General features: G+C 43.1%; 1 protein-coding gene across 1 annotated transcript; it reads left to right on the top strand.

The window, feature by feature from the left end:
• The first annotated feature begins 931 nt into the window (after positions 1–931).
• LOC109176602 lies at positions 932–1,948 on the top strand. The gene has a single exon (XM_019326056.1). It carries the CDS (start codon positions 932–934, stop codon positions 1,946–1,948), a length of 1,017 nt encoding a protein of 338 aa, XP_019181601.1.
• Positions 1,949–11,415: the final 9,467 nt, after the last annotated feature.

Below are 11,415 nucleotides of genomic sequence, written 5' to 3'. Positions count from 1 at the left end.
CCCATACAAAACCCAAGTCAATAACCCACAAGCCCACACCAGACACGAAACTACTATACAACCCAGAAACACAAAAGATAACTGCAAAAAGATTAAAAACCATACGATCAAACCAAAAAAGAGGACACAAAATTTTAAAACCTGGAATGGGATCGGGCGCACACCCCCTAAGCCGCTTAGATCTCCTCGAGCTCGACCCAGCCATGAACAACAACGATCCAAGCACCGCAAAATCGACCACAGAGCCTAGAAGCCCAAAATCACGCGAATGAATATGAAGGTAATCGAAGAAGCAGAGACGACGTTCAGACAGAGGACACACACACAAGACCTAATGAAACGTTGCAAAGAGAAAGAACAAGCAAGAGTCCTAATTTAACTCTGGACAAGACCCAAAACCACGCGCATTAATGACTTAACATAATTAATACTGTCCCAAAAGACAAAACTAACCCCAAACTTAATAAAAAAATTAGGCACTTGACTATACAAAGGATAAAATCTGCACCGTTAAAAGATGAAATCAAACGACTAGGATTAAGGCTCACAAACACATCTAACTAAGGGGGGTGCACCAGATTCAAAATCTATATATATATATATATATATATATATATATATATATATATATATATATATATATATATATATATATATATTAGTTGTTCAGAAACATCAAATAAGAGAGCCACAAGCTTTAATTACTACAGTAGAGTTGTTTTCATTTTAAAGTTGCTTGAGCCGACTACATTGTGAATCAAAAAACAACCATTAGCATACAGAAATAACGTCAGGTTTAAATGGCATGGTGCTATGTATTTTTTATTTTTTATTTTTTTCTTTATTTTATTGCTATAGTAGTTACATATGTAATCAAAATGACTGAGATAACTTCTTAAAATTTAAGCTGTGAAAATTGCTATAACGTGAAATGCTCTCTCCCAAAGAACGTCCGGTCGCCGGCTTTCAACCACCGGCGGTTCAAGAAGTCCTTGAACGCAATCCGAAAAAGACCAAACGTGATGATCGACTACCAGACCTTATCGCCGTTGACACCTTGCCGGACTTCGTTCCGGAAACACCACTGGACGCGCCGATGGAACAGCCCAACGATGACCCTGACTGTCCAAGAATCTTGGTGACTAAAGAGGAAAAGAAGAGGCTAAGACGCCCGTGGCGCAAAACTCTTATCATTCATCTTCTTGGGAGACCAGTAGGCTATAACCTCCTTCTCCGGCGCCTGCAAACACTCTGGAAACTTGAATCCTCCTTGGACCTGATTGACCTTGTTCATGGATACTACCTAGCGAAATTTGAGTCTCAAAACGACTACGATCACGTCAAGTTGGGAGGTCCTTGGATGTTGCTAGACCACTATTTGATCGTCCAAGAATGGGAACCCAACTTCAATCCCACGTCTAACGTAACAAGAAAGCTCTTAGCATGGATCCGCCTACCAACTTTGCCAATAGAATACTTCGAGGACGAATTCCTCATGAAGATTGGTCGCCAACTGGGAAGACCAATCAAAGTGGATGTGACAACATGCTTAGCGTCAAGAGGAAAGTTTGCTCGTGTCTGCGTTGAGATCGATATCTCGAAACCATTGCGATCTAAGTTCACTCTGGCGGATGAAGTATACCCTGTTGAATATGAAGGCATCCACATGATATGCTTCAAGTGTGGATTATATGGCCACAAGAAAGAACTCTGTGGCCTTGATGGGAAGACCCTTGATCCTCCAAATTTGCCTGAGGCAGCAGAGGCTGCAGAGATGGAAACAGAGAATGCTCAGCAGAAAACAAGAAACACGCCTAGTCCCTACACTGACAAATATGGCTCGTGGATGATTGTCAAACGCAAGGAACGAAGGAATCCAAAGAAACCTGAGAGGAGACCTGTCCAAGATTTGAGGACGGCCCCAGATCAACCTCGAGATCCCGTGTAACACCCCAAAATTTTGAAACTTTTAAAACTTATATAACGAAGGTGAATTCTCATTAAATCCCAAAATCAAACATAAGAGTGCGGGGTGCTATGCCACATCTGAGCTAGAGAACTCAGATGCACAGGCTAAACTAACTAAATATCCTCAAAGCAAAGTCAATACATAATCATGGCACGCAGGCCGAAAGGGAAACTAACTAATCTACGCTCCAGATCTCTAGCGCGCTCCGGGATCTACTCATCTGTGTCTGAAAGCCAAATATATCTGTTCAGCGAATGATGCTGGTAACCCACTCCAACGCGTTGAAATACAATATAGGTAGTTATATATATAGATATATGAAAACCATTTTGAAGCAGGAAGATATATACTTAGGAGACTCTAGCTTTAAAACTAGGAATAAACTCAGCAAATAGGGGCAAGCACAATAATCAATGATAACAGTTAAGTAGAGACAATCATCATAAAGAATACGCATCTAAGGTAACAGATCACTTTCAAATCAATCATATCATCATCCAATCATCATTCATATCACACAAGCACACTTTGGTGGCACCACGGGACCAATCGCATGCCCCGAACATGAGGGTTAGTGCATATAGCACTAACACGGCCCCGCAGCACCCTACCTCATACCGCAGCATGAAGGGAGTTGATCGCAACCAACCCTATAGACCGCTGACGAACTCAGCGGCGGACCACAGTCCTACACACCGCTGACGCGCTCAGTCGGTGGACTGTGATCCTCTTTACAAGGGGGGACTATGATCCTACACACCGTTGACGAGCACAATCGGTGGATCGTAGCGGATCAAGCCCTACACACCGCTGAGCGACTCAGTCGGTGGGCGATGATCCTCGGAGACTATGACCCTACACACCGCTGGCCCATCACTCGATGGATCGCAGCCAGCCGTAGCCCTACACACCGCCTGATTGCTCATTCGGTGGACTACAGCCTTCCTCGGGCTTATTGGCCCTACACACCGCCTGGCGCGTCCAGTTCGGTGGGTTATAGCATACGAGGCCTATGTGGACCGCAGCCCAAGAAGTGAATCACTGACCGCAGCCAGGAGAATGAACCGCAGCTCATGTATAACGTTTTGATCGCAACCAAACAGTGGACCGCAGCCCTATATAATATTTATATACCTGACTGATCGCAACCGGCCTGGTTAACAGTTGGTATGGTTCTCAACCCATCCAACTGCCCGTATAGCCAATTTGATTGCAACCAAATTGGGGAATCATGCATCACATAACACATTGTAGCACATAATAGCACATTGGGGAGGTGGAGGTGTATAAATAAACTTACGTGTGATCATTCACATACTAAGAGTATCCCTAAGGGGTTCATGCATTCTCCTCCTAGGCCAACGGGTTAATTCCTGAGACTCTTTTATGCAATTCCTAAGACTCTTTTATCCTACTATACGAATGGCACCCGAAACATCAAACTAGACTCAAGCACGACAAACGGGGTCCGTTGGGACACCACGGGGAATGGGGAACATCAAATGGGGAAGCCGAGGACCCGGGGTGGGTAACGGACCAGCGGGTAACCGGTGGGTGGGGGTCACCCGCCGGCTGCCCGCCGGTGATGAACTTCCGGGCAGCGGGTGGCCGGCGGGCAAACGTTTGCCTGCCGGCTGCCCGCTGCCTGGCGGTAAATCTCGGGCAGCGGGTAGGTGGCGGGTACCCCTACCCCCACCTACCCCCCACTGACTCTTTAACTCAATAAACGTCCCGGGATCCTTTGTGGAACCCGAAACCATGCTTAGACACTTTTAAACGCAATTAACGACACCACATAGGCAATTAATGGATTGAAAGCAAGAATCATATTGAACACATCCTAACATGACTTCTAGACACGAACAACACCCGAACATGCCAATTCCCACCCAAATATAAATCAAGAACATCACAATACAAATTCCCAAACCAACCTAGGGCTATAATCCCATCCAATTCATCAAAATCATATTTTATCTCTATCATCAAGAAACATCAAGATTTCATCAAGAATCATCACATAAATATCAAGAACTTCTTTTCAACATCAAGATCATCAAGATCGCACATAAAATCATCACATCAATCAACAGGATTATATCATGAATAACATAAAAGAATTCATCAAGACACAAACATATAGAGGGAGCCAAAGAAGGAGATTATAGCAAGGAAAATAGGTTTTGTTGAGACATGGGTTACCTCTTTGCCTTAATTAATCCCCCCTTGGCTATTAAGGTTCTTCCCTAAGATTTCTATCCGTTTGATCTCCCTAGGCTTGGTGGTGGGGAGTCCCTTGGGAATTCTTGTGTGGTGATATCTATTGTGGTGTGACTTCTAGGTGCCTCCTATGTCCTTATATATGTATATGTATATATATATATATATATATATATATATATATATATATATATATATATATATATATATATATATATCTAGGAGTCCTAATTAGGGTTTGAATGGTATGGGTTTACTAATTCTATTCCTTATAGGACTAAGAGCTTGGTTTAGGGATAAGGCTCCATGGTCCATGGTCCATGGTGGACCATATTAATTAATTAAAGGGAATCCTAACCAAATTAAATCCTTTTTAATTATTATTAACGGGATTAATTAAATAATTAATTCAGGATTAAAGGCCATAACACGGGGTGTTACATCCTGACCCCAAACTCGTCTCCCACAACATCCCGCTCATTACCCGATTTGCACCACTGAACGACTTGGCCGATGATGTGGTCATGGATAATCAAGCTAGCCCGCCTAGATCCCCGAATCTTCAGACAATGGCCCCTGTGACAACCCATCCCCGAGTTCGTATTAGCAACAAGGAACCTGAATCAAGCTTTCAACCAGACTTCCAACCAAAAGATGTCAGATCTCCACACTACACCACCCCTAGAGGTCGAGGGAGCAGAACCAGTACACCAAGACGAGCTGCTGCAGAGGAAGAACATGTACTCGTCCGCAGTTCCTCTAGGGGGGGCATTATCAGATCCATTGTTCATCACAGTCCTAGACCCCCGGAGCTAGGATCACCTCACCACACTACTGCCCCGATCTTGAACGTCCCTCCATAAGAGGGGGGAGTTTTCTTTGATTGTGATACACCAAAGGACACGATGGAAGAAGATAACCAGGGCGCGGCCAACTTTGGCTCTCAGGGGGATCCTCGCATGCTCTTTTGAGCATGCTTCTTTTTCTCAACTTTGTTTTTATGATAGTACTCTCATGGAATTGCCAAGGTGCGGCGTCACGAAAGTTTCACCGCACCCTTAAACAATTAATTCGAGATCACAAGCCTGACATCCTTTGTCTCTTTGAACCAAGGGTGTCAGGCGAACATGCTGATAAAATTTGCGTTTCCATCGGTTTCGATGAATGGGCTAGGATGAAGCATTTGGCTTCTCCGGGGGCATTTGGGTGTTCTAGAAAGTCACCACTATGGTAGACATCCACATCACCCATCCCCAGTTCATGTTGCAGGGTCTCACATCTGAATGAGCAGCATTGGTTCCTATCACTTGTCTATGGTAGTCCAGACTATTCCCTCAGAAGGGAGCTCTTTGCCACTCTTTCCTAGGACTCTATAAATTTTCACGGGGATTGGCTTTCCATGGGGGACTACAATGCAGTCCTAAATAAAGATGAAGTATCAAAAAATAACTCTTTTTCCTCTACTCGTTGTGCAGACTTCGGCAATTGGATTTTCAGAGAAGGCCTCATTGATTTGGGTTTCATAGGAGCAAATCTCACTTGGTGTAGGGGACTTGAGTCCTCCTCCTTCAAAGGTGCTCAGCTAGACCACGCACTCTGCAACATTGGATAGAAATCTAGATTCCCAGATGCCGAGATCATTCACCTGCGAATGATTAGTTCCGACCATACTTCTCTTCTGCTGAGAACTACTGTCAGAACTAATGGGAACAATGTTAAGAAATTCAGGTTCAATGCAATGTGGACCACCCACCCAAACTACCTGAACATGGTGAAAGATGGCTGGGACCCTGCATTTGGGATTGAGGCTAATAAGAGACAACTAGCACAAAATTTTGAGTCCTGGAATCGTGACACTTTTGGCAACCTTTTCCAGCGAAAAAAGCGGGTCATTGCAAGGCTAAATGGTGTTCAACGTGGTCTAGCAACTAACGCTAGGTCTGATCTCATCAGATTGGGGAGAAAACTCCGTGATGAGTACGAATTGATTTTGCATCAAGAGGAAATGCTTTGGTTTCAAAGGTCTCGAGAGGATTGGATTTCTTCGGGTGATCGTAATACGAAGTTCTACCACACTGCTATAGCCGTGAATAAATCGAGATCATCAACCAACTCTCTGAAAGATGACCAAGGGAATCCCTTCCCCAACGAAGAAGCGGCACTTGATCATGTTAGTCAGTTTTTAAAGATGCTATTTACAGCGGATCCCTCCTGTCCAGTGAATGTTGATTTCATAGGAAACTTTCCCAGTCTTAAGGAATCTGACTAGCAATGCCTTAACCGACCAGTTAGTTTTGAGGAAGTGAAGAAGGCAGTATTCGACATGTCACCCTTTAAATCTCCCGGATCGGATGGTTACCATGCGGGATTCTATCAACATGCTTGGCATGTGCTTGGCCAAAATATGGTTGATTATGTCATGGAGTTCTTCAGCAATCGTGTGTTGCCAGAATGAAGTAGTGATACGATAATCTCTCTGATCCCTAAAGTAACATCTCCTGAATCAGGCAGCATTGGTTGGATGCTGGTAAAAGTTGATCTTGAAAAAGCCTTTGACAGATTATCTTGGGGCTTCATCAGATCGACGCTGCAAGAAATTGGTTTCAACCAGGATTGGATTAAGAACATCATGCAGTGTGTATCATCCTCTAGGCTGGCTGTCTCTTTTAACGGCAGATGCTCAGATTGGTTTAATCCCTCCCGAGGGCTTATGCAAGGAGACCCGATCTCACCTCTGCTTTTTGTACTTTGTGTTGAAAGGCTGAATCACCTCATTGATGATATGAAGAGTAAGGGTGTATGGGAGGGTATTAGAATATCAATGGATGCCCCTTGTCTTACGCACCTATTCTTCGCAGATGACATGATTCTACTTGGCCAAGCCTCAACCTCCCAGGCCACGCTCATAAAGAATTGCTTAGATTCCTTTTGCTTTCAGTCTGGACAGCGGGTAAACTTACTCAAATCATCTCTCTACTTCTCTAAAAATACACCCTTGACTGTTCAGTAGGAGATCTCGAACCTTCTTGGCATTCCAGTTGCAAACGAATTAGGCAAATATCTTGGCGTTCCTTCCTTGCATGGTGATATCAAAAAAGGAACTTTTGATGAACTCATAGGGAAGGTAAAAAACAGACTAGCTGGCTGGAAGATGAAAACATCTCCTTTGCAGGTAGAAGGATTCTCATTCAATCGGTCTTGACTGCCATTCCTCAATACTCCATGCAATCCACCCTTCTACCAATAGGTGTTGTCAAGGAATTGGACAAACTGCTCCGTGCCTTTCTCTGGGGTGGCTCGGAAAATAACAGGAAATGCAACCTAGTTGCATGGGATTTGGTTATGCAAAGCAAAGAGCGAGGTGGCTTAGGAATCCGTAGATTGGCAGATATGAACAAAGCACACCTTGCAAAACTGGGTTGGAGGATTCGATCAGGAGAAGATTGCTTATGGGCTAATATTCTAAGAGCAAAATACAACATACACCCTTCGGATCCTTTGTTATGGAGATCGAAGGCCAACATGTCAAACGTGTGGAAGGGAATAATCAAGGCAGTTCCTCTGCTTGTCAAATGCTCTAGGATCGTAGTCAGAAATGGCAAAAGGACTAAGTTCTGGATGGATGCATGGCTTGGTCACCGGCCTCTCTACGAGCTTTGCTCTCCTTGCTTACCTCTGCCGAAACTCTATGCCTCTGTTGCAGACTACTGGCTTCTAGGGATTGGATGGGACTGGGGAAAAATTGGCAGTAATCTACCAGCTAGCTTCACAAGCCGTCTATCCGCTATTATTTTGTGCGAAGACACAGATGATGAGGATTCCTGGGGCTGGGGGGACAATGGCTCTAATAAATTCTCAACGAAAGCTGCCTACGAGTTAAGCACAGATTGTAGTTTGCCTATCACTAATCCAGTCTGGAGCAGCATTTGGAAACTCAAGATTCCTAGTAAAATTCACACTTTTCTTTGGATGGCAAGGCACAATCGCATCATCTCAAATGTCAACAGGAAAAAGCGTGGCCTTACGAACTCCTCAGTATGCTCAGCTTGCGGAGATAGAAAAGAAACAACAGAACACATACTCCATTTCTGTCCAGAGGCGAAACGGATTTGGCATGCTATCATCCCGGGGCTCAAAAACGATCCAGGAACGACCTTTGACAACTGGTTCGATGACGGCATTAGAGGCCTGTCACCGGGCAACCGTATTCACACCTCGCGTGTTTTCTTTGCAATTGCAGCATGGAAGTTATGGATCTGGAGAAATGATAGGATCTTCAACAATGTACACACTGACATAAGGCAGAAGATTTTCCTTCTCCATGCCCAAGTTGCTGAGGTTGGCAGAGCTTTTGGGAATATTGAGGGCATTCTGAGTGGTGCAGTCCCTACCAAGTGGAAGCTTCTTCGATGGAATAAACCGCCACTGGGTTGGATCAAAATCAATATTGATGGGTGCTGCAACATTGCCACGTCCAAAGCCTCATGTGGAGGTTTGGCAAGAGATGACCAAGGCAAATGGATTAAGGGATTCACTCACGCCATTGGCCTATTTACACTAGAGGTGGCAGAAGCATGGGCTTTGCTTAAGGGAATTCAATTCGCAAAGATGCTTGGGAGCTCCTTTACTTGCTTTGAAAGTGACTAGAAACACATTGTGGATGCCATTAATAATGGATATGAAGTCACCAGTATTGCAGAAAATATCCTTCATGCATGCAAAAGGGAGCTTGAGTCGGCTGGCTCTTGGCACTTATCCCTTATTTCAAGAGATCAAAACCATCTGGCTGATAGTATTGCTAAGCTTCATCCTGGCCTCCATCGGACGTCAATCCTCGACAATCCCCCTGAGGCTCTTATTAGTAGACTTGAAGACGATCAGTTTGGCTTTCCAGTGTGGCGTCTTGCTGCCACTTAATCTCTGTACTTTTGGGTTACCCCCTTCCTTCTTGATCCAAAAAAAATGACTGAGATAACAATATTTCTTCGGACTTGAATTATATTTTGTATGAAGGTTGGACTAAACATGTTGAGGACAACGATGATCCATTACGAGTCCTAGTAGATGGTCCAACGACGAGGGCAAAGGCTAAACAATTACAAGATGCCGTTGGAGGGCTGATTAGCGCTCAATGGGATATGGATCAATTTGATGAGGACAAGGAGCGGCTGGTTAATCTAATTGGGTTCCAGTTGGAGGGAAATTAATTGAATTGGGCTATGCTGATTACATGGATAGTAAATAAATTTATTGGACTATCCATTAGTATTCAAATAATGAGTAGCATATTATTTCTTTTATAATAAGTAGTCTAGTTATTTGTTTTTAGTTAGACTTTAGTGCTGCGTTTGAATTCAAACTATCCATGTCCTAGTCTTTAGGCAAGAGGCATGCTAGGGAGCTATATATAACACTCCTAATCTCTTTGTAAAGGACACACATCAGATTTTGAGAAATAGCAAACAAGAGCACTACTTGTGCCTTGCCTTGTTCTTGAGTTCTTCAAGACTTCCCGACTTATCAAGGACTGTTTTCTTCCTTGTGGCGTCTCTTTCTTCGTATCACCTTCAAACCAGGTGTGGGCGAATCCCAATCTTAGAAAACACCATAACCCTTCCTGCAACACAACCCAAATCCGTCTAACAGAACCACATCACAAACCAACCGAGACAATGCCAGCTCCGTTCTACTAGAGACGTGAAAAGCCCGAGGACCAAACGAGAACGCAAGGTTTCCAAACTTCGTCTCCAGCCCGAGGATCACATCATCTTTGGTATCAGAGCCAGGTTGGCTTATTCACGTCTTAGAGGTTACAAATCACAACCTAATTTATATATTTTTCTTACCGTCTATCCTCTATTCAATTGCTGCCAGTTTTCTTCCTTTTGTGTTATCTTTTTAGCTACCAAAACTAGTCCCAAAAGCAAAGTGCATAATTTTTTCATGATCCTTAATGAGTCTACTGTCTCTAAATTAAATTTCATCAATTAATTCCTTGCCATATAGCCCCAATTGATTGATCAATACTCACTGCCGAAAATTTCCCAGATTTGCGCAGTTAGATTGAAAAATTCCTAAAAAATACTTATGTATCGTATTTTGTTCTGAATTTTTTTGTGAAAGTAGTACACTGATAGTACTTGAAAACCTGAAAATTTCAGTCCAAAACAATTTGTCAATTGTTCCCAGAAATTCTGTGAAGTTACACCCAGATTCTGTAACTTTCTGCCAAACTGTTTCTTTTTTGGTGTGTTTCATTTGTGCTAAATCTATTTTAACCTTTATTTTTACATTCAAAAAAAGGGAAAGAAAAACAAAAGAGAAGAATCAAAAGAGGAAAGAAAAAAAATTCAAAAAAAAAATCAAAAAAATAAATATACCATTCTGTATGCTGAGAAGCTTGTTCACTTATTTGTTATTAGTTTGAGTATTGTACCAATTTTCTTTCAAGCCAAACACCCAATAACCTTTTATCCTATCACCCACGCCTTGTGGAAGAAGTATTCCTTAGATTGTTGGAAAGTCCGTCAAGAACTCGTAGAAAAGGGTCTTGTTCTTTGCTATTTGTGTGTTTTTGTGAGACCATTAGAGTGTTTTATTTTAATACACGAGCGGTAAAAGAAGAGTGACTCACCCTAAAACTGAGAGTGTGTGAGGGAGTGAAGTAAGGGCCTTATTTATATTATATATATACATATTTTAGTTTTGCTGTTTTAATGGCGGAGGGTGGGGAGACTAGCGAGCGAAGGGAAACCCAAAATCCAGATGTTAGGTTCATGGTGGACGCGATGAGGGGAGAATTTGACATGTTAAATAGAAGGTTTGAGGAGATGGATGGTAGAATGGTTGAGATGGAGAGAAACCAGAGGGGGGAAAGGATACAAGATGAAAATAGAGGGAGAAATGGGGTGCAATTTAGGGAACAGAACTGAGAAAGGGAGAGAAATAGAAGACAAAATGAGAGGGAACAAATGAGTAATAGTAGTGGAGAGGAGAGTGAAGAAATAGGTGAGAATAGAGAATTTAGAAGGGAAAGAAACAGAAGGGGTAGAAATCGGTGGGAAGAAGTGGATGATGACATGAGGGATGTTCGGCCAATGATCCCTAAGTTTCAAGGGAAAAATGACCCGGAAGCTCATCTAGATTGGGAAAGTAGGGTGGTGAGGTCATTTGAATGTCATAGGTATTCAGAGAGGAAGAAGTTAAGACTGGTAGTCCTAGAGTTT

The sequence above is a fragment of the Ipomoea nil genome, unplaced genomic scaffold, assembly GCF_001879475.1.
Source record: "Ipomoea nil cultivar Tokyo-kokei standard unplaced genomic scaffold, Asagao_1.1 scaffold0715, whole genome shotgun sequence".
Classification (NCBI taxonomy): Eukaryota; Viridiplantae; Streptophyta; class Magnoliopsida; order Solanales; family Convolvulaceae; genus Ipomoea; species Ipomoea nil.
The sequence above is the reverse complement of the archived record's forward strand: the minus strand, read 5'-3'. Positions and strand labels throughout refer to the sequence as shown.

Bases quoted from the DNA above. Each gene is read 5' to 3' on its own strand.
- LOC109176602 (XM_019326056.1), top strand. From the start codon at position 932: ATGCTCTCTCCCAAAGAACGTCCGGTCGCCGGCTTTCAACCACCGGCG.